The 23867-nt window shown below is 35.9% G+C and overlaps 1 protein-coding gene across 1 annotated transcript in view; it reads left to right on the top strand.

The window, feature by feature from the left end:
* TMEM131 (transmembrane protein 131) overlaps positions 1–23867 on the top strand; it is a 93679-nt gene that overhangs the window by 34741 nt on the left and 35071 nt on the right. Inside the window, exons 4-11 of the mRNA XM_071430866.1 lie at positions 2577–2645; positions 11999–12122; positions 13019–13135; positions 14020–14142; positions 14805–14885; positions 17498–17648; positions 17779–17835; positions 18754–18815. Coding sequence (XP_071286967.1) covers positions 2577–2645; positions 11999–12122; positions 13019–13135; positions 14020–14142; positions 14805–14885; positions 17498–17648; positions 17779–17835; positions 18754–18815 — 784 coding nt within the window. The remainder of the gene's footprint in view (positions 1–2576; positions 2646–11998; positions 12123–13018; positions 13136–14019; positions 14143–14804; positions 14886–17497; positions 17649–17778; positions 17836–18753; positions 18816–23867) is intronic.

Genomic DNA, 23867 nt, shown 5'->3' with positions numbered 1-23867 from the left:
AGCAAGTACCCAGGAGAGCAGAGACATTATCATCATTTCCTTCTCTGCTGCAAGTTGACTCATGTTGGGCCCTTCAGAAGGCAAAGTTTGTGGATCCCTATATTGCTTGCTCCTGTTTGAATCTTATTACAGTTCTTACTTTTATTATAATACTTGGCATTCATTATGATGTTGCTGCCTTTACCAAACTTTAACCAAATGTAACAAATTTTAAAAATCTGTGTTGTCCAACTGGCTTTCCAGGACAATATAGCTCTGTGTCCTGAGAAAATCTTGCCTAACTGTTTGTGTATGTGGAGAATTGAGTATGTAATGATTGTTAGGCCAAGTTACTCTTGACAGTGTTTTCAATGCATTTGAAATAATGATATTAATTATCACTATTGTAAATATTTTTAATATTTTTCCATAAAAGGAATTGATATGTTATTCTGCCAATAATTACTGACACAAAAGAGGCACTGTCTAACTGTTCAAAGTTCTAATTTTGGAAGAAATGGACAGAATTATTTTTAAGATCACTCTAAGATGAGTGGTTTCTGTTTAGCATTACCTTAACAATGGAGGTACAGGAGCTTTTTGGCCTTTTTCATTTTGAAATGCACTCTAAATTGTTTTTAAAATTAGACTGTAAACTCTGAAGACAAGCTAGTCACTTGTTGTATCCTTATGAAATCTAACTGCTAGTATAGTTTTCCAGTTGTATTCTCCTACGTCCAGTGTCTCTGTAAACCTCATTTTGTTGAGTATTTGTTCTTCAATTTGAGATTTGTCTTTAGCCTGATAAGGTGTACCCAAGCACTCTCTTATTTGACAACTGTAATGTCTTACAGTCACACTTAATAGTAGCAAGAATTTTAATTTTTTTTGTAGACCTGAATACAGTTTTTCCTATTGGTGTCTTCTTGTATTTTCACATCTGTTGTACTGTGATCTGCAAACACATGGCATATGTGTACACACACATATTTAAGTATATACTAAGGCTGACTGGATGTACTAAGCCCACTCCTGTCCTGGTAGTGTTTTATTACTTTTATGTGGACAAAGCTGTTTTTAGTGACTAGGCTCTGTAGCATTGGAGATGCTTTGACATTAAAACATAGAGTGCTGGAAATTGATTGTCATGCTATGTATTATACTTGGAGTGTGAAGATTCAGTCTCAGAGTTTAAGTGAGTCATTGAGACAATGTAATTTTATTTAAAATGCTTTTGATTTGATATTGATTAAAGGATACAATTAAGCTTTCCTAGCCTATTCTTAAACTGTTACTGTAAATAGCTTCCTTGTTGAAGTGGTTCTGAAGTATGGTAAGGCATCGGAATTTGATCAATAATTAGCTTTCCTGGAATTGCAGTGGATGGAATTGGGTTGATCTTTGCTCAAGGCCTCAGCTTTCATAAGACAAGCCACATGTGTGTGCCCCATTTCCTGGCTGCTCCTCCATGCTGCGGCAGAGCTGCGTAGTTCTGGCTAGAACTGCGTTTGTGAAGTAGTTTTCCTTACCCAGGACAAGTGGCTGCAGCTCTGTCTTTAGACATCTAGGATTGATACAAAGTCAGAAAACAAGGATCTAAACTAATAAGTCTGTTTTAATAACAGGGAAAAAAGCATTTGAAGAAAAAAAAAGCAGCTGTTGGTCCTGCCATTCAGGAGCCATTGATTTTCTTCCTATTATTCTTTAGTGTTCTGCAATTTTTTTTGATATTGTTGTCTCCCTTTTTTGGTTTTTGTATGAATAGGGTTTTTACTCAGCTCAATTACAGTTACAGAGATGCTTAACTGTGATCACAGTCACATCATTCTGAATAATAAAAAAATGTTTTGGTCAATGAAACCACCTTGTATATTTTACTTTTCTTTTTTGTTGTGGGTTAACTATTGTGCTCTATATAACTATACTGATAAAATAAGCAGTAGAGAATGCTTCCAGGTATGATGTTGACTTCACTGCTGGATTGTTTGAGTGCTGTTTAAGTTTTGGCCTTCATCTACTAGAATTCTCCTAAAGAGTATCCAGGGGGAGGTCAGTGTAAGCAAAGCTAAGGAATATTTCCAGAGCAGAGTCATTGTCTTCTGGATATTGCAAGCTTTGAACTGTATTGGGTGTTTTCTCACATGTGGCCTCAGTAACTTCAAGTGCATTCAAGATTGTTTATGTGCTAGTACAGAAGTAGCTGGAGAAACTCAGGATGTGTATGTAAATTACTGCTACACATTGGACAATATCCAACACCTCTTTCATTGCAATGTTTGGACATTGCTATGAAAGATGATGTAAACCTTTTTAGTGCGTTGTTTCACTCAGCCATCACTATATAAAGGAGAGGTTTACACTTCAATTATGTCCATTTTCAAGATATGTACTCTTACATAATCTTTCTTGGAGACACTACATGTTGTAAAATTGCGGTATTTTGACTGGACAAGTTTTTGTTTGTTTGTTTCTTCTTTTGAATTAATTGCTTTATTAGAATTAATGAATTTTGCTAAGAGAGGGCTATATGCGATGGGAAGGGAGCAAAAATGTGTCATTTAATAGTATTTTTTACAACATTTCAATTTTTCTTGTAGTGTATCCCTGTATCGGGGAAATTGCCGACCTCTCCGGTTTGAGCCACCAATGCTGGACTTCCATGAACAGTAAGTTGAAAAGTCTTTTGATCTATTTCGTTATGCAAATTAAAACAAAACAAAAAACCAACCAAACATAAAAGCCCCCAAACAAACCCCAAAATAACCCTCCATCCACTGCAAAAAGCAAACAACAAATAACAAACAAAACCCCAAAAAATGAATAGGAACAGTGTTTAATCTGATAGAGAAGGTTGTATACATAGATTGCATTAATAGATTGTAGGTGTAATTGACCTACAGAGGGCTGCTGTACTCAATATCATGTAGTATTAAGCACCATGTAGTGACCTGTCAGCTGCTATGGTTTTGATGATTTAGGTACTTGCACAGCTGCTCTGCAGAGTGGACAGCTTTAAGTCTAGAATGTAATGTTCTGAGGTGAGATTACCCCTCTGCTTGAATATAACCTGTGTCAGGGAGCATGTACTCTAGCACATCAGTTTTACTATGGCTTTGGTGGCAAAGAAACTGGGTGTGGATCTGCAATTATTAGAAGAGTAATGTTGAGTTGTGAAAATACAGCCTCAAGCAGAACAAATAGCCTCCAGAAACTTAGCTCCATGTTCTCTACCTTGCAACTCGTTGCTGTTTCCATTAAACAAAAGAAGGAAGGAAACCAAATGTTTCACCAATGTACCTGTTAGTTCTGAGAACTACTTCAATCTTAACTCATCTTACCATGAACTGGTTACTGTGTATAGGTAGCTCCAATCCCTTTTCTTCCCAACAGTCAAAAGTGGTTCTGGAGGAGGTGTTCATGGAGCCTCTGTGCGTGATTGATACTTAGACCAATGCAAACTGTAGTGAAAGCATTTCAAACATTTGTTACCAGTTCAGCCTGGAAGAATGAAAACAGCCCAGGTGTGCCTTCTCACAGCATTCCCTCCTCCATCCTCAGCCAGTACTGCTGCTGGATGAAAGGCTGTTTCATTTACAGATAAGCCACAGATTATTAACAAAAATGTAGTACTTTTTTCTGTTGGAAAGACTGTTGTGCATTGTGGTGACTATGGAGTTGAATAGCAAAATATCTCATGGTAAGCCCTACTCTACTGCATCTCTGCTACAAGAAAATTAGGTTATAGTTAATAAATTATTTTAATGAGTGCAGTATGAATTCAAACTTACAGAGCAGTGTGCTTCTTGTTAGACCTATTGTAAACTTACCAATTGATTTGAGTTTAGGTTAGTTTCTTTTAAAAACTGTAGAAGTTTTCAGTTCATAGTAATTCTGGACTTTGATATTGGGAATGTATTTTATACACCTTTTTCTATAAATAAATTTGATGTTCTCTGAGATATCTTTTAAAGGTTATCTAGCATTTGCATGCTTATGCTCTGAAGAAAGCTACACATGCTTTTTTGTTTTGTGGACTTCCAAAGATGATTTTTTTCTCCCTTGCTACAAGTAGATCCAAGACAGTACTTAGAAATACTTTAAGTCCTTCTTCATTATATTTTGACTTTTTACATAAGCTGTTCTGGTCAAAGCTAAAGGCACTAAAGAAATAGTATAAATCTAATACAGTGTTAAGAGTAACACAAATCTCTTACTTGGGAATGGCTCTGTATGATACATGCAAGCTGCACTGAGGGATTGCTGCCTTCTGTCAATTAAAATAAGGAACCTGTGTGTTAGATTGTGATTCATTGTGTGTTCCTTCTTTGGTTTGGGTGGGTTTTTTTGGTAGCTGTATATAATTAATTAATCTTTTGTCATTTAGGTTATAGTCTCAGGCAGCAATCCTCTTGTGATTTAATAAAACTTAAGTGAGTTGCCAAAAGCAATTTTCAAAAAAGTTTAGTTATGGAGCCCTAAAGTTTAGTGTAAAATCTGTGAACCAGCTCTGAGAAATGCTGAGTAACTCAGCCTTATGGTGGGAACAAGCTGCAGGTGCCAAGTACCTTGGAAGTCAAATAATGCATATTTAAGCTTTTGAGTTTTTGCCTTTTAAATCAGCCAGGGTTTTCACATTCAAATTCTGGTTTTCTGTCTTTGTTATTAATGGATTTTAGAAAAGGCATAAAATGTGTGTTTTGTTTAGGTTCTGAATAAGTACTATACCCAAGGGGTGTTTTGTTAATAGGTAGCATGTAGCATATAGTAGAGCAAACTTTTTCCAAGTTCATCTTTATGCTGAGCTGTCAACATGTATCATACCTAGGCTAAAGAAAGATCTAATATTTATTTTCAGTTGTAAATCATGTCATATTTTTCCTGTGACATTTTTGTTGTGCTACAAATGTGTGGGTTTAATCAGTTGTTTCAAAAACATGTCAACTTAAACAGGAATAATAGTTAATAATAGTTACTTATCTAAGGATCTCAGAAAATCAAAACCAGCATTAAGTTGATAAATATGTGTTGTAGACACATTTCCTATACTCCACCTGGAGATGAGATTACAATGGCCTTCTACTTCTGGTTTATAGCAGTTGGAGGTTTTTTTAATGCTGTTTTCATATAAAGCAAATCATATTCTACCACTTTGAAGGTAGTCCAGGTAATCTGACATTTATCACGAGAAATGCATGCTGTATGTTAGGATATGCAAATCTTTAGCTCACTTGAAGAGATCCCAAATGTTCTTTGTATACATTAAGCCTCTGGGAATGGGATAGAACTGGGGCAGGTTCTCCCATATCACTGTGCCAGGGGACTGCTTGAACTAAGTGTGGAATACTCATTTGGATATTTAATGTGTAAGCCTCTTTCTTGTGTTTCTGAAGCAACACCAATATTTTTCTGGAACAAATTCTGCAACATTTTCAGTATTGGAGATTCAGAGCTTTAAAGAAAACAAAAAAAAACCCTTACACCTAAAGGCAGCTCCACAACTACCTGACTTTTTTTACCAGCATTCTGTTCCTTGTATTCTCTTTTAAACTGTTACTCTCTCCTGTTGTTAAATGGGAATAAGTGAGGTGTTCTACAAACAGTAATCATTATGTTGTTCTCCGTGGTTTTGGGAGTTGGTTTCTCAGAGGCTATTTTGACAGAACAGTCATTATCTATATGATAATGACTCTGTTTAAAACAGGTCTTCATATTAGAGATCTTAGAGATGGCCACCTGAGGTGAAGGCTGAAGAATACTTTTACAGGGCAGTTTCCATTCAGTTCTTGCACCTACTTTGTGGGAGAATGTGGATCTTCACAGATCTCAATGCATTGCCTTTACCTTTGTTAATTCAGCTCTGACAGTATCATAAGTGAAGTTTAAGTTCTTTAACTAAATTTTTTTATAGAGGTACCTTTTGATAATGGAGCACTTGTGCATTGAGTATTTTAGAATTCTACCACAATATAAGCTAGAACTACTTATCAAAAATTTTTTTAGATCTGGAGATATTTTAGAGGAAGTTGATATCCTACCCCTGTTTCATAGAAATGATTGGTAATGTATGAAATAATACTTCTGGTTGCAGTAATATTTTAATCCTTGATTAACATATTCTTCTGTGATGAATGGAGGTTCTTGCTTCACTCAATTTGAGTGACGTCCCATTCTCAGACAAAATTTTCTCATTAGTAGGGCAGTATTCTGAAGTTCTTTATTTCAGTTTTATATTAATAATCTCATTTTGCATTTCCTTTGAAGTGTTTTGATTGGGGAATTTTTTAATGTTTTCATATTTCTTGTTTGTGAACTCTAGTATTTGGCAGGATATTCTGTGAAGGCTTAAGCTGGGCTTGAAAGCAATTGCTTGGCAATGTTCAAATATTGAGACCTTGCAGGTGTGGAGACCTTATGTTACTCTAAGTAACATAAGGGACGTGCTTTACTTTAAGGACAGGATAGTGTCAGAATGGGTAAAAATCTGCACAATATAGCCTATCTTAAACCTGTCTTAATATGCCTCCCTTTGGATCTAGACTGCACTGCCTACAGTTATTCTTCTAATTACATGAACTAAGAACAAGAAGACAAATGAAAAGGGGGCATTCAGAAAGTGAAGGCGTATCATGAATGTGCTACACTGCAGTGTAAATGGATTTATACCCTTGTAAGGCTTGTTTGGTGTAAAAATTAGGGGAAGACTAGCATGAGAATGGAGAAATTATGTTGTTAACAGTTTAGCTATTGGAAGTTTTCTTGAGCTATAGATGAAATGTTTGCATCTACTAGTGTGCAGTAGATATTTGCATCCTTAAAGCCATGGGAGTTACTTGAAGTAATATAGAATTGATATAAGTTTAGCAAAATGGTCTGTTTTCTTCATGAACTCTAATCCCTTATTCAAAAAATAGTGAAGAATTTTAGCAACTAGAGAATTTATTCAGATGACTATTTCTTCTCCATTTTAAGTACATTTACTTAAAAGTAAGTTGTCTACAATGTACATCCAAATGTTTACACAGTACATTTGATACACTTGTAATGAGCGAGTTTGAGATTGTTGAAATTTTAAAGAAATGTTGCTAAAAAAAACTTCATATCCCTTGGAGTTTGCTGAATGTGAGAAATTGTTGACAGTAAATTGACATTTCATCCAGATCTGCCTCAACTTTTGTTCACATATCATGCTAGACTGCACAATGCTGCTGAAAGTTCATTACACTCCTAGATTCATTCCAATCACACTTGGTGATGTGGTTGGATAAACTCTACTACTTGTATATGTGGTTTTGATAACTGTTTGGAAAAGGTGTGATTTTGTTGCATGGAATCTACGTTAGATTCCTAACTTAATATGGAGCACTTGCTCTATTTAGTATGTTACACTGACACCAACTTTTTGTCAAGTCTAATGTCAAAGAACTTTCTCTGTTAAAAGTCAGTGAAATCTGGAAATTAAGAAACAACCAATGTATAGGTTAGTACGTATACAAAACCAAAACCCCTCTGTTTTCTTTTCTTTTCTGAGTTGGAGACATGTTTGAAAATGCAAATGTATGTGCTTCAGCTACTCTTAACTTCAGGTAAAGAAGCCACATGCCTGTGTCACTCAACCGGTTTTGTGTGAAGCAGGAAGAATGCTGTACTCACCATTTCTCTGGTTTTGTACGTGATGCAGGCTTCCTTTCTGTAAGGAAACTAGCATTTTCTTCAGAATGAGGCACAAAAGGCATTCTCTTTCAGTCTCTGGAGGTAACCTTGTAAGACCAGCTCGTTTTGTTTCTTTTAATTAAAAGTTGTTGGATGCGTTACAAAGTCAACACCCCAGTTCTTATTGTTGGAGCTTGCTCAGTCTGATCTTCTGGCTAGAGAACCATCTTCATTGGTTCAGGAAGTTCCAGAGCCTAGGAGAGTGTCCAGGGCACATGACTTTGTATGCTTTCCACATTACTCTTCTGCCTTCTAGGCATCTGTTATTCACCCCTCTCTGATAGGATACTGTGTGACAGGATACTGATTTAACCCTTGTGACACTTCTGATATGTTGTGTGACAACAAGTTTTACAGTTGTCTCTGCAGTTGCCAAAGATGCTAAATGAAAAAATACATGGGGGAAAACATGTCAAATTCTCAAATGTATGAGGAATTTGCCAGAATTGACTAGTGAGTATATTTACCTATATTCTCAGCATTTAAAAATGCATCTAGGAAGCCTTTGATTAACTTCATCTCCCTCTCCAGTCTCATTAGAAAGAGTAAGGGATGGAAGAAGAAGAATATATCTGCTGAATTAATATCTTTTGCTTTTCAGTAATAGATCTGTATCAGTTTTCATAAATCAAGTGAGCTTAAACTATGTGTAGTAAGAAAAAAAATTAATTGCTCTTTCAAAAGGGCATTTATGCAATTTGTATTTGCTTCACAATGAGTAGCTACATATTTTTGCCAGTCAATTTTGGGCCAGTAACTCAAGAACTCATCTCCTCAAAATTTGCAAGAGCTTATTTCCATTGTTAAAATAACCTACCCTTTGATCACTGGAACAGCAGTGAATTCCATTACAAGGACATGCTTACAATACACTGCAGGTACTAACTCAGACTTTGAAAAGAGTTGAGTTGCAGCAGTAACAACATTAACACAGGCTTCTTTACCCATTTGACCATGCACCTCACCCTTGTTAATTAGCATCTTCTCGTCTAGGTTATGGTATCAGGTTTTTTTATCAGTGTAGGTTGACCTTTTTATACAGGGACAAAGAATCAGGAGCAAAATCTTACATGCTTTGATAGTTCATGTTTGCCTGAAGGTCTGTGTCTATACCAGCTTCTCACAATGAAAAGTGCTAGCTGTGACTGCTCTGGGAAATTCTGCTCTAAAATTTGGCATCAGCTACAACCATACTTGTGCTGATCATTGTGGTTTGATAATCTGCAGCTTGGAGAGCATCCCTTATGAGATTATTGCTTGGTATGCAGGCTCATTAGGGGTGTCTGGTGCACATTGCCCTACCTGGATTTTACCATGTCGAATGGCAGAAAAAACAGGTGAGGTTTATGAGGTCCTCTTTCTTTATATTTGTGTAACATCACACTTAAAGAATATAAGGAAAGCTGTATCTCAGCCAAATGTAATACCAGACTCACTGTTTCAAAATCAGAATTATCAGCAAAAGAGTAAGGTAAAACAAAGTCCTAACATCAGAATTCCTTTTTAGTGCCTTCTGCCTTTACTACCTATAATTATACTGTGGTAGTTGAGTCTGGAATATGAAATTAGTTAGCTATGGTGGTGGTCATGGCTGTTCCCCAACCAGTTTGTTTTTATAGATTTGAGCATCTCAAACAGATGTACAGTCCCTTCTTTTCACCACTGGAAAAACATGAAGGTCTTAAAGATTGCAAATAAAACTCATTAGCCAGGAAATCGTTCAAATATTAACAAACTGCCTTTCTGACATAAGCAGAGTGGTGGTTTGCTGTTGTGACTTCATTCAAGATCATTTTCTTGGCCTTGTGATGTTTCACACACAAGTGTGCATCGTAAGTGTGACTGAAGCAACTCTGATGTTCAGTTTTCAGTACATAGCTGTTTCTCTTTAGAGACCACAGATGATACACTAGTCATGTCATTTACTCACATGTAATATACTGATTAAAATCTACTCATCTCTTTCTTCTTGCTGTTGTGGTTGGAAGGAACTGTTCAGTTTGAGTCTAGTTTTTGCTGTCAAGTCCTCATATGAAGTGTGAGTGCTTTGTTACAGAGTAGGAGGATGATTTCCCGTTCTTGACAAGCTGCTAAACATGTTGTGGGGAGAAGTACCCAACAACAGCACTGTGGCAAGCAAAGGAGTTGCATTAAGGCACTGGGAGCATTTCTTCCACTAAGGAGAGTGAAAAATTGTAATGAGAACTACAGAAAAGACAGCTGATCCTCAGGCAACAAGAGCTTTCTTCAGTGTTGGAGGAGATTGACTGTTCTATTTCTTCCCTATTTTTAAAAAATTTTGGTGTTGGTATAATCTGGGTACTGCTTTAAGGCTTGACCACTTTGTCTAAACAAGGAATTTGCTGCAAAAATGTTGACTGGTATAGAAGCTTCTGCTTTTCTTAGTTACCCAACAGATAAAATACTCAAGGCCGTCTGTAGTGATGTCAGTGAAAGGGTGTTTGAAGCAGTGTGTTCATAATTCAGGGGATGCTGGGTAACTCCCTGTCAGCAGACACTTTTCTTGGTTGTGGATTTGCATGTTGGTTTTTATGGTGGGATCTTTGGTGGAAGTGGGGGTAGAGATGAGGAAATTCGGAGGGCTGCCTGTCATTTGCATTCCTCTCATCCGGTAAGCTTTTTCCTAGCAAAAAAACAGGTGCATAGGTTTACTGTTTCATTCCATTGATCAACAGTGTAGCAGTTACAGTAATTAACGCAAAAGGTCAGAGCTGATAAACTATTTCCTTTTCTGATATCCCCATGTATGCTAGAAAGAGATGAAAATATTTTCTGTTAGGGCTTAACCCCGATGTTTGGTTTTGTATAGGTTTTGAAAAGTGAGAGGAATTGTGGTCTTTGTCACTGGTGAAGTTAGAGAAGTCAAAATGAGATTTTTTGATAGTGAAAGAAGGGTTTGCTTACAGAGATATGAAATTAGGTGAACTCAGCAAGCAAAGAGTTTTAGAGTGGCAGACTGTAGATACATTTTTGTTAGTAATGATGTCATTTATTGATGGTTAATAATTGTGTCTTTGAATTAATGGCATCGTCTTTAGCATCTGCTTCATGTGTAGGAGGTTCTGTAACCACGATCACTTTGTTAATTGTGGCACAGTGTGTTTATTGTCACTAAATTCTCCATTCAATAGAGTCTTTAATTTACAACAAAGTTACATTGCTTTATCTGTTGAGATATATTTCACACCCCCCTCTAAGCTGAAAAACTGTGACTGCAGTAGCACATAATTATTTGGTCTGTTAAGGTTAATTGAGGATGGCTGAAGCTGCCTGTTTCTGGTCATCATCACTGCAGGTAGTACAGGTAGTAATTCTTATCAGTAGTTTTGGTGTCCTTGCAGTGTTTGGAGCAAGTGACATGGAAGAGAGTGCTACATGGACTACATGTAGCCTGAAAGGTAAGAGTTAGCTATTTTGAATCCCAGAATTCAAAATGCAGCTGTTTTTAATCTGTAAACTGCACGCTTTATTAGTGCTTTGGTGCTGATACTTAAGATGTATGGGTTAAAAGGCATGAAAAAAAATTCTGAAGAGACAGTAAAGTCTGAAAAATAATTGCTGAAACAGGAGCATCTATTGTCACCTCAGCTGTTGTAAGCAAAAAGAAACTAGCCAAAAACTTGTGTCAAATGAATTTGTTAGCGTGTCTGGTTACTGAAAACTTGAGCAGTTGTTTGACTGTGGACTTCCATCTTTTAGGGTTCCTAAATTCTAGAATTTTTCTTAAGCCTTTTTTTTTTTAACTTAAGATATTAATTCAAATAAATATAGAAATAAAATAGTGGTTGCTGTACATGTCTGCATACTTAATTCTGTAGAGTGCATTGTAAAATATAATACCAGAAAAGTTCTGGGTAAGACAACTTATAATTTATCATCAAAAAAAATTTGCATTTAGACTTTTGGCTAATTTGTGTTCTGTTTATTTTCAATTGCTGTGTGCACCCTGTCTTAAGATAGTTATTTAGAAGTTCTAGCATAGGAATAGAAAACTCTGCTTCTTTTCATTCTGAAGTAAAAATCTGACAATAGAATTTCATGAGCATGATACAACATTAGGTTAACCTTCAGGAAAAGTAAGCAAGAAAATAATGGAAAGTATGTTAACTAAGTAATTCTTATAGGTCCAACATACAAATGTTACTTGAGAAAAGCATTAAATGCAAAGCTCTGTTGTTAGTGCTCATCACTTTTATTCTCCTATCTGGTGTAATGCAAAAAAAGGTCCAATGCTTAATTGTCTAGATTTCTGACACTTTGTAAATATTTTCTCTCTCTGTTTTGACAGGCCAGTTGGAATGCCAAAAATGGAAAAAGTTTACCTACATAACCCTAGCTCAGAAGAAACAATTACATTAGTATCAATATCTGCTACAACATCACATTTTCATGCATCATTTTTCCAAAATAGGGTAAGTTTTTTTTACTTTCTCAAAATTAGCTTTTCTTCTTTCTCTCAAATCTGAATGGAAACTTCTCTAAAAGAGTGACTTACTGCAATAATTGCATATCTAGAAGTATTAAATACTGCAGTTCTTCATCTCATATTAGAGCAAATTTGAACTGAGCACAGAAACACAAGGAGTCCTGACTATGTTGGAAATATAATTGATGGTTTAACAGCAGATCTCCTTTGTTGCTGAAGTGAGTACATTTCCTCAGAGCACTTACAGAAACAGACTGTTCCTGTAAATTTTCTGCATATTCTGAGTCTGTGAAGTGGTGTTAGTTAGTGTGCAGTAGCCACTCCTGTGTACTCAGAGCTGTAAGTAGTTGTGATACAGGAACTTGCACGTTCAAAAGCACATTGTCAGCAGGGTTAACTGCTAACCACACTGCTGTCAGATAGAGTCCTCTAGTTTGTTTTGTTTGCAGGGCCTGTGGCTTAGCAAGAGCCACGTAAATATGAAAGAATTCAGAAAACCTGTCTGTGATAAGCAACCTGTTGCATTTATTGAAGTCTTGTAGCAGTTGCGTTTCTCCAGTGACCTTTGAACTGTCAGTCTAAAATATTTTTGTGATAAGCTGAACTCTAAATTCAGAATTCAGTACAAAAATTCAATTAAATATGATCCTGCACTAGATAATAGTTTGAAAATAATGTTATTTTTATTAGTTTGTTCCACATTTCATTTGTTTGAAAGTTCTTTTTTCTTTCCAAATCTGCAGTTGACTTTCTAACATCAATATTCCACAAAGGACACATGAGGTTTCTGCATCACAAAAACTATTGTTCATCTGCATGATGCAATTTATTCAGTAAACAGTTTTGCTTATCCCTTTGCTTGCTTGTTTTTATTTTTTCCAGAAAATTCTTCCAGGAGGAAATACGTCCTTTGATGTAGTTTTCCTCGCAAGAGTAGTGGGAAATGTAGAGAACACTTTATTTATTAACACTTCTAATCATGGGGTATTTACTTATCAGGTAAGAGAATTACACACTTTTCAGAAAAGTGAAGTGTAAATCAGGCAAAGCAGTGTCTATTATGGGATGTATAACCATCCAAGGATACTTGCACAATAGTGGTGGGTTGTTGGTTTGGGGTTTTTTTTCCATCAACCAAGTTGAAGAAGTTTCCATCCCTGTTGTTTGTTGTAACACAGATACACCATTGTAAGAATCCGTAGGGCAGTTCTGTCAGCCACATCAATGAAATTACATAAGATTTAAAATCCTCCCAATACCTATTTTGCATGTGTTATTTTAGTGACTCATTGTAGGGATCTAGCTTATCCTTTAGCCCTTTACTTATCTGATCCAGTGGCAAGACAATAATATTCATTAAGCTGGCAAAAAATTATTCACAGGAGATTCAGAAAGATAATTCAGACAGATGAGAGAGACTGATAAGTGAAAAATGAGAGAAATCCTTTTGTTGAAAGAATATAACTCTTACCATGACAATGTTTTGCAAACAAAACCAACAAAAATGCTTCCCAGTATAGATAGTTTCATAATGATAGGATTAAAGGCACATTTCCTATTTCATTAGCCTTTAGCTGGTATCTATCTATGACACTCTATTTCTAGAGTGTCAGAAAAAAAGATGGCTTTTTGATTGTCTGTTTTTCAGTGTATGTGTATATAGTGGTAATTAGTAGAAATGAGGAATATACTTTAGCTGCAAACTAAACCAGTTTCTTTATTTCAGACCTTTAGTATGATACTGGTTTTAAAGAATTAATTATAAGTATACTATAAATCTAATGAAAAAGACTTTATGGTGGATTTCTGAAATGGGTGGGCATGTTAGGCTCTGTCACAATTACATACAGCTACTTAAGTTTGTGTTTCTTTTTCTGAACCAGGTGTTTGGCATTGGAGTTCCGAACCCCTATCGATTGCGCCCATTTATTGGGGCACGAGTTCCTGTAAATAGCAGTTTCTCTCCTATAATAAATATCCATAACCCTCACAGTGAACCTTTGCAGGTGAGCATAAGAGAAAAATCATTAAATGCTTGTTTATGGTATTAAACTGAAATTTTGTTTATTTTGGTACTACTTAAAATTGTGTTTGAACTTTAGAGCTATTTGAGGTCATGTATTTCATATTACGAGATTTTTTTTTCTGCTCAAATGCAAATCAGTTCTAGACATTTTAGATTATAGTCGCAGATCTCCTAATTTCCTAAATTGAGATTTTCCAGAGAAATTTCAGTTTTTAAAAGGCTTGTTATTACTGAAAAATAAAGATTTAAACTTCACTAGTAATTAGGAGAAATACTGAAGCAACAGATCTTTTAATCCAGTGATGCCTCTTAGCTTTATTCTGTCTGGTTTGCACAGCATACGGTGTTGTTTCAGTATACCCCAGTATGTAATCTTGGAAACCTTTCTTATGTTTGGGCAGGATTGATGTCTTTACCTAACCAAATTCTGATTCCGTTAAGTGATTCACAAACAGTAAAATGCTCTAGAAATCACATAAAGTGTATCACTAGCAAATGGCTACATCAGCATTAGAGTGAATTTGTAAGGTATTCCAGTGATCAAGTAGTCACTAACCCATGCCATTGCCCATGATAATACCTGATAAGTAAACAGGATCCCTTTAAGGTTGAGTGCTAACATTTTCCTGTTGTCCACCTCAGGTGGTAGAAATGTATTCCAGTGGAGGTGATCTCCATTTAGAGCTTCCAACAGGTCAGCAGGGAGGTACAAGAAAGCTGTGGGTGAGTAGTCATATCTTGCAGCACTCATTGTATTTGTTTGGGAGGTTTTATTTGATATGAGCTTAGGCTTTGGGGTTTGTTTTTTTGTTACTAATGTTGTGTCTTGTCATATAATCATTTAAAATACCCCATAAAAATGGAAACAGTAACAGGGTCTGTTAATATTATGGTAGTAGGAGTTGGATGAAAGGTTTAATTAAGATAAGCCATATGCATTGAGCTGTGCTGTTTTGAAATGTGAAGAATAAAATGATTCCCATTAGAATGAATTACACCTACCTGACCTTTCAGTCCTTGAGGCCTGTGAGCTGGATCTAACCCACAGAAAAACGATATACATCTTTTTCTGTTTGGTTTCTTGGTTGGGTTTTTTTTAATTTATCTTGGCTTTTTTGGTGGTGCTGGGGTTTTTTAACTTAGAAAGTCCTTCCTGCAAATTACTATGAATGCACACATGGGTTGAAAATGAAGCTAAACAAACTTAGGGAAGAAAAGTCTATGATGGACTACTAAGTAAAACAGCAGTGTGTGTAGCTGAAGTAAATCCCTAGATCATGAGTTGAGAGTGGCTGGAAACTGTTCTGGGAAATACTCCTGCATGCATGCCCTGCAGCTACTCCCTACTCATCAATGTCTGCTGCTATAGACAAGGTAGTGGACTGGATGGACTTGTGATCTGGCTCATTAAATCTGGTTTGAAGTAACACATCCTGATATCTTTAAGTGAAATAAAATTTAGAAGCATCCTGAAGGTACAGTTCTTGGCTGAATGCTGTATGTCACACCATTGGTAATGTCCAGCTAGATACAAAACGTATTTTCCTTTTCAGTTAGAATTACTTGATTTTTTTGATGACTAGTTTCTGGTCTAGGAGAGACTTCAGAGCCATTGGGCTCCTAAGTTTGTCTCTTGTTCAAGTGCATCATTACAGTAATGTGACACTTATATTTGTTTTAGGAGAATATTTCCATGTGAGTTACAAAGGACAATCACAATTCTTAAATCTTATGTTTTCTGGAGAAAGTCCATTAGAATGGCAGTATTTTAGTTTTAGGTACAAAAGTTGCAAGGAAATAAGTATTAACACAGATCACAACATTTTAAAAAAGGCAGTAGAAACAGATACCGATGGTTAGATATTCACATGAAAATGGATTTTAAAACATTATTGTCCTAATGCTTTGACACTGCTTTGGTCAAATTGCATTGCTTCTAAAGATAGCCCCTTACTGGTTGTCAGGAGAACTCGGGGGGGATGTTTTTCAGAGCATGAAGCTTTTTGGCTTCTCTTGCCAGGTTGCCAGTTAAAGCAATGATGACTCATATGTGAAAGCTTCCAGTGTCTGGCAAGGACTAATCCTCTTGTTTCCTCTATCCATCCATTTTCATACCCATTGGTATGCATTTTCATATAACCATTGGTATTTCAAAACAATAAGGCAGCTTTAAGTAATCAAACCAGTAGGAGGAAACACACAGATACATCATTGTATTGGTTATGTCAAGAGCTGCACTGCAGTTAGAAAAGGCTTCAAAGCAGTAGAAATTACTTGAGATATGGTGATGATACTTTGACATATGGATATACATAATTGTATAAAATTGTTCTGATGCCAAATGTTTGAATGTTTGGATGGAGCAGTCTGCATATGCAGGAGTATTTTTTGATCTGACCAACATTGGATCCCTAGTTACACATATGGAGGAGTCAGATCACATCCTTTGATACGTTAATGAATGGCTGCATTATGTTGGGTCTGTGAAAACAGAACTTGAAATCTTCTTACTTTGATATTCAACAGCTTTCAAAATATACATCTGCAGTCATTGTGCCTTAGAAAATTTCCAGTCAAGGTTTTCATCTTCTATTTAAAAAAACAAAAACCAAGCAACCTACCAAAAATCCAATCCTCAGACCTTCTGTAATGTGATGAGGAAGACAATCTGATGTTAGTATTTCAGCTGTAGTGCTGAAGTTAGTCTTGTGCTGCAGCTGTGTTCAGAAAATACAGAAAGAGATGTCTTTCAAACCCTGAATGCAGATTAGAACTGGCAGAGAATAGGCATGGTACAGCAACTGAAATTAGTTTTTACTTGCTCTTGTAAATTACATGGTGACTAATAAACATGGAGCTCTGCAAGCTTCTAGCTGAATGGAGTTGTGCACTGGTTTAGTTTGTGTTTAGCACTGAAACTGTATGGCCTGTGTCTGCTTTGGAGAAAAAATACTTAGAGTATGCAAATTCAATATTTGATATTACTGCCAACATTTTTTCTGAATATCTTTTGTTTATTGCCAGATTCTGTTAATGTAGTCTACTGTCTTTTTTACCACAATTTGAATACATAAAACTTAGAATCCTAGAATTGTTAGTTTAATCAAATGGGACATGAAAGTTCTCTTGCATATACCTAGTTTTAATCAGTGTCATATTAGATGATTACAACTATCCTTTATAAATTTAATGGTAATTTTAGTTGTATGAAGCCTCTCTCTTCCTGCTATTGTAGCTTTTTCTCTTTACACAATTATACTCGATGTAATTATTTGGTGTGACAGCATTTTTTGTAATTACTGCACTCTCATAGATGTGCTTTGATTATTTATCAGGAAATACCTCCCTATGAAACAAAAGGAGTGATGAGAGCCAGCTTTTCTTCAAGAGAAGCAGATAATCATACAGCCTTCATTAGAATAAAAACAAATGCCTCAGACAACACAGAAGTTATTATTCTGCCTGTTGAAGTAGAAGTTACAACAGGTTTGTGAAAGAGTGGTTGGGGATTGGTTGATGTTTGGGTTTGTTTTGTGTTTTGGTTGGGTTTTTTTTCAATTAATCAAATTAATTAACTCTTAGTATAATAAGAAAATTGTATTTTTTTTTTTCAAAGCACCAGGAATCTATTCATCAACAGAAATGCTAGATTTTGGTACACTACGAACACAAGGTAAACCAGTCTTCAGTTCTCAAAGTATTGATCAGGAATAGGGTGGGGAGGGGAAAACCCAGTACCTTTGTACTTGTTCAGGGTTGCTTGTGGAATGATGCTTTTAAAAAGACAGATTACAACAGTGGGTCACAATAGTGCACAGATGCAAGAGTACTTGGGGTGTGTACAAGCAAGCAGTAGTTTGCACACCAGGTTGTAAGTCCAGTAGTAAGGTTAATGTTACACAGTTGCACATGGGTTAGTCTGAAAAGCATTTCAGTTCCACTGGTTTGTGAACTTGTGAAAATGGCTTCACTTCTTGGGTAAGTCTTAATAATTTTTAGGCAGGGGAAAAGTGAAGGTGGGCAAACTTAATCAATTGTTTTATGATAGGATCTTTTTTTAATTGCCTCTAACATATTTGGGCTTAACATTTAACATTAATATTGTTTAGTGATAAAAAGTAGTAAAACTACTAGTGATTAGAAAGTAGTAAAACTAGAGGTATTTTTTTAACTGTAAGAGGGATTTATTGCTGACAAAAAGCAATATTTATCTTCTGTTCAACTAAAAAAAGATAGCTTCTGAAGAACTTTTCCATGCTACTTACTTAACATATAAAGATTTTCAAGTAAGCGTAATTTCTTCTGAACATGGTGCATCTGAAAAAGTCATTGATTATAGTATTTTTAGCCTGTTCACTTCTTAATGTGTTAGAAATATGAGTGTAAGCTGAAGTATGTAATGCCTACTAATACACAAAAAGGCAGTTTTGTTGGGACTAGCTATTTTGACTGGCTATTCTGTTGTGTCAGTATAACTTTTTAACACTGAGCAGTGGAGGTATATAAGAAACCAGCTAGTGTAAATGACTTTATATAAGATTCACATGTTAAAATAGCCTAATAGACAGGTGTGTTTTTTGTTCTTTAACAGATCTGCCAAAAATTTTAAATCTGCATTTATTAAATTCAGGAACAAAAGATGTGCCAATTACAGTAAGTTTGATTTCTTTCAATTTGAAACTTTCTACATGGATTTATTTTTTCTCATAAAAATTGATGATTCACAGGTTTACCATGTAGTGGTCAGAATTAGAAGCTAGGTTATGTATGACTGAAAATGTAACTTAATAGCAGAGCAAATAATTTTTATGCATGTTAAAATTAATTTGTGTCATAGTCTCCTTTGAAAGCTCTGAACAGCATTTTTAGGCTGTACCTGCAATATCTGAACCTTTGCAAGCTTTTATACTTGAGAACATAATTCATGTTCAGTGGGTGTGAGATTAATACAGTCTCTGTAAGATTGTTTGTCCTCATCACATTTACACATCAGTATATAAAGTGGTTCCCCAACATAATTTTTAAAGTTAAGCCAAGTGTAGGTTTCAAGACCTGCCTGTAAAATTACCCTTTTTTTCTTGAGCTTATCTGCTTTGTTGCTTGAAATAACAAAAGAACCCAAACACTCTAGGGCCCTGTGCAGTAAGACCACTGGAGCTGAAAGTGAAGTGCAGCCAGCTTCAGAATTGTAGCATTTGGATTTTCTACTTTCTTTTTTTACTTCAGAAATTCAGCACTAGTCTGGTAGTCCGCCTTTGTTCATTGATACCTTCTTCCTGTGTGATTTTTCTCATTGCCCACTATTTTTCTCACTTCCTCCTTCTTCCCTCCCTTCCCTTCCTGTCTTCCTTCTTTTCCAGATTTAGTTATGTAGCTAGCTATACCTTGTCCCAGTGCACTTCAAAAAGTGTTGAAGTGTTGAAAAGGAACCAGAGGAGCCAAAAGAATGACTGAAGGATTGGCAAAGGTTCCTTACTGAGATCTTGGAGAGCATCTCTGTGTTTATAAAGCTTGAAGCTACAACTATGAGGAAGAGTGTTTTAATAGTAGAGATCTACAAAATCTTAGGATACTGGAAACTGAGGCCAGATGAATTTGAAGTAGAAACAGGAAACATTTTTAGTGATGAAGATAAGTTTTCACGGTGACAATAGACCATTGCAGTGCTTGCTAAGCTGTTACTCACTAATAATTTTCAAGACAAGAGACACTTACAGTATACTGCAAAAAGATTTTTTTTCATTGAGGTCCTGATGCTTATTAAAGCAATGAGGTCAGGTGATCCTATAAGAATCATGGCTTTGTAAGCTATGGCACAACTTCCATAGAGAGTTTTAAAAACCAAAAAGACCTGTATAGGTATATGATTTTTGCATTGAGGGTTGGTAAATTCAATAAATTATTTTTCCAGCTGTATTTGCAAGTTTGTCTTAGATTTGACAGTTTACTTGTTGGTTGGGTTTTTTTATTATTTTTTTAAAGCGTGTAATATGCTTGCTTTGTACAATGCAAATAACCACATTTTCAGACCATCAGTATCCCTTCTAATACCTACCTGGTTGTGTAGTGCCTAATTCATACTCCTCCATTTAAAAAAAGACCCAAGCCCATCCATTTTTTTAAGCTATGGTCTTTGGACTGGGGGCTGTAAACCATAAATACCAATCTAATGGAAGGCTGTTACTTGATAACCTTTATACATATCATGACAAAACTTTTCCAGAGAAATTGTTTTTTTACTGTGTATCAAAGCAGTTGATTTGGTATCTTTAAAACCTTTGGGACTCACTTTTGCAAGGAAAAAGCTACCTCACCGGTCCAGATATGATGTGTTTTTCAGTGTGTCACGTGGCACATCAAGTCAATTGTCCTTTTCATTAAGGAACAACTTTGTTGGGAAGTTTGTAAACTTTTTAGCTTTTGAAGCTCTTTGTGAATTTCTGCTGCTGTGCCAATCAATGAATTTCAAAGTGGAAAGCAAGAGTAAAGAATTTCACCAAGAAGGGACTTTATGAATAACTTACTTCTAGGAAAGCTTGACAAATAGACTTCTGACCCTTTAGAGCTAGTTTAAAAGTAGTGAGACAGACTGTGTGACAAATTTCATCTTAATGTCAGAAGAAAAGGCCAAGGCTATATTTAGCATATGTTTAAGCTGGGTGCTGGAGGAGCTAAATATCTTCAGGTCATCAGTGTGTGAGAGACTGCTAATACTGTTGCCAGACTTGTGGTTGTTCTGCCTTCAAGTACTTAGTCATGCTGTGGTCCAACAAACTGGTTGAGGATGATAAGAGCAAGCAAATAATTTTCTTTTTCAAGTTTTAAAACTACTTATAATATCTCCCTCATTTTGTGGGGTTTGTTCCATTACTAAGGATAATAATGCTTATTTAATGACTGGATAAACTAGTCATGCTGCAACAATGAAGCCATTCTGTCAAAAATCTGGTAAATGTAGATTGTTGAACACTGTTTTATCCCTTCTCTATAATGTAAATTTCGTGTTTCCTTATGGCATTTTAAGCCTGTTTGACTGCTGAAAGCAAAGGGATACTTCAAAATTTGAGGTCCTGATCATATTGGATGCCTAAAGAGCCACGAACTTCAGGACAGCCTTAGTGAAGCTGAATTGTATCAGTTTGAAAACCAAAGTGTTTGTGTAAGAAAGTATTAAGTTCTGTCCCAGCTTTAGAATAGGGGTTAATTTCTCTTAGCAACCTGCAAGAAGTAGTTTGCTTCTGTGTTGTGTTTTCATCTTCACATTTGGGTGCATGCATCTCAAAATTATCAAGGAATACAGTTTAGTAGTAGCTTGTTCCATGTTCTGGATGATTCTTTATGGAGAAAGTGAACGTTAATTAGTTAGGTGTTTTCTCTGTTTAAACACAAGACCAAGAAATTTTTGACAGTTGTGTCTGTAAAAGAGAATAAAACAGTTCAGAGGTGGTTCTGACACTAGTGGAACCAGCCTTAATCTGCTACCTATAGCCACAGGGCTTTTTTGTCTGTGCTAGGTGGGCAAGACAAAACTAGGCTTAGGAGCCTTCTGACTGGTAAACATTATAGATGAACATGAGCCAGTCTTCCAACCCATACTCTTTAATTTATTAGAATCCATGTAGCCCAAGAGTCCTTAAACCTTCAAAGTCTTTCTCAAGAACTCCTGCAAAAGCAGGAAGTTTTAGCCCCTCTTTGTGTCCTTTAGCACATTTAAGATCTTAATTTTCTGCAGTTATGCTAAATATTGAATGTGTCTTCACAAAGCAGGGTCAGGAGTCTTGAGTGGGTCATTCTGTGGGAGAGCCATGTGTTACTGAAATATGTCTATTTAAAATTATTCTTCCCTTCAGAAGTTGCTGTTAGGAATTTTTCTGAGAAAATTGGTGGTATTATGTTCTTGATGGAACTTGTTTTGTGGATGATTTTTAATGTGTATTTCAGGACAGGCTTTACTTGAGCTTTATTTAAAATAGGTTGAAATTTGAGGAAAGTGACATTGAAAGGATACCTAAAGGATGTTTGTTTTTTCTCTAGTTGTCTTAATTTTGTATTTCTCTTTATAGCATGTAATCAAGCAACAAATGGGAAATGTGCATTATGTAGTTCAAAAATTTTCAACAAAACAGTATAAATTCCTTCCTTAACTAAATTTGCCAGCTGTAGACATTTTGAGTAAATACATGTAGGTTTGTTACACTTGTGGTTTAAGAGATGCACCTCTGAAACCTGCCTTTTTTTTTTTTGGTAACAGGCTGTCCTTTTGAATACTTCCAGTTTGTTTTTCTAGATGAAATCAGCATTATTTCAAACCAGTAATTAAAGAAAGCATTTTGCATGAAAAGAGCTTTTGAAAATATTTGTCTCTGTCATCCAGAAGTTGTGAACTTTATCACAGCTTTGATTTTTATCTGCTTTAGGAGGGTTGTTGTTTTTTAAAGACGTGTCAAGATTTTAGTTTTGTAGTGTGGATCTCATTAGAAGAAAATTGATATAATTATTAATTGACTTGTGAAGAGAAATACCAAATATCTGTACCCCATGTATACAGATATGGTGGTGGACAAAGGTCAGTGCTATAAATCCAAAATACAAAACTTCTGCTTGAGTTAACAGAGATTATTCATTAGCTGCAGGAGTAGTGCTGCTTGTTCCCACTAAAGATCATATGGTCTGCAGAACTAAGTTATTTATGCACACTTTTATGGCTTTAATTTACAATCAAGGGTAGCTTGGCTTGGAAGAACTGTAATTGGTTTGTGCCACTAGCTGTCTGCCTTCCTCCCTGACCAAGAAAAGCTCAGCTGCTTGTTAAACAGGTGCTAAACCTCTGCAGCCCAGCAGAAGGTAAGGCAGCACTCATTTCAGTTTTCTTAATTCAGCATCTTGTGATTTGCTGTGGCTTAACAGGTGTTATGTGAGCAGCTGATCTGTTCTTAAAGCAGGAGGAGACAGCTGGGGAGGAAGAATCACGGCAGCCATCCTAATTTTAAGCAAAACAAGAATAAGAGCATTTAAATGCTTCATACCCAGTTTCTCCATGGAATCTAGACGGTTTGCTAGCAATCTTTATAGAGTCTTCAGATGACATGGAATCCCTTGTCCTGCTGCACAGCAATGAGTGCCTCCACAAATCAGCTCTGGCTATTGACTGACACAATAGCTCTTCCAGTGATGGCCATTTGCCTTTTCCCTTTGGTTTAAAACAGTAAATCCTCAGATGTAAAGGGTGACCTTGTAAGGTGTTAGTGTAGAATGAGTGTCATCACAGATCTACAAAATGTTTCTCTATACAGTTAGTTATTTTTTTCTCTGCAGACTTAGCATGGGATTAGAGACAAGGGAGATGTCTGTATCCTCTCTGTTAGTTGCACAAGTCAGTTAACAGCTTTGTTAGTGAGTGCACCAGAAACAAATATCCTAGCTATTGTAGCCCTGCAGCATTAAGAACAAAAATTAAATCCTAATTTAAATAAGGTTTGGTTTCTATTTTATTAATATGTTTCTGGCCATACTGCCACTTAATTCAACATCCCCAAGGAGAACTCACTGTTTCCTACTTTCCTGTATATTGACTGAGTAATTTGTAGGACCTGAAAAAAATTCTAAAGCCACTTGTAATGCTGCTTTCTTATAGGAAAGACAGACCTAGAACAGCTTGACCAAAAGTAGTTGCAGTTTTATCACTGTGAAAGGTTTCACAGCATG

The sequence above is a fragment of the Agelaius tricolor genome, unplaced genomic scaffold, assembly GCF_023055355.1.
Source record: "Agelaius tricolor isolate 1412-34295 unplaced genomic scaffold, bAgeTri1.0.p SCAF_7, whole genome shotgun sequence".
NCBI classification, from domain to species: Eukaryota; Metazoa; Chordata; class Aves; order Passeriformes; family Icteridae; genus Agelaius; species Agelaius tricolor.
This window is presented reverse-complemented; position numbering and strand designations above follow the sequence as displayed.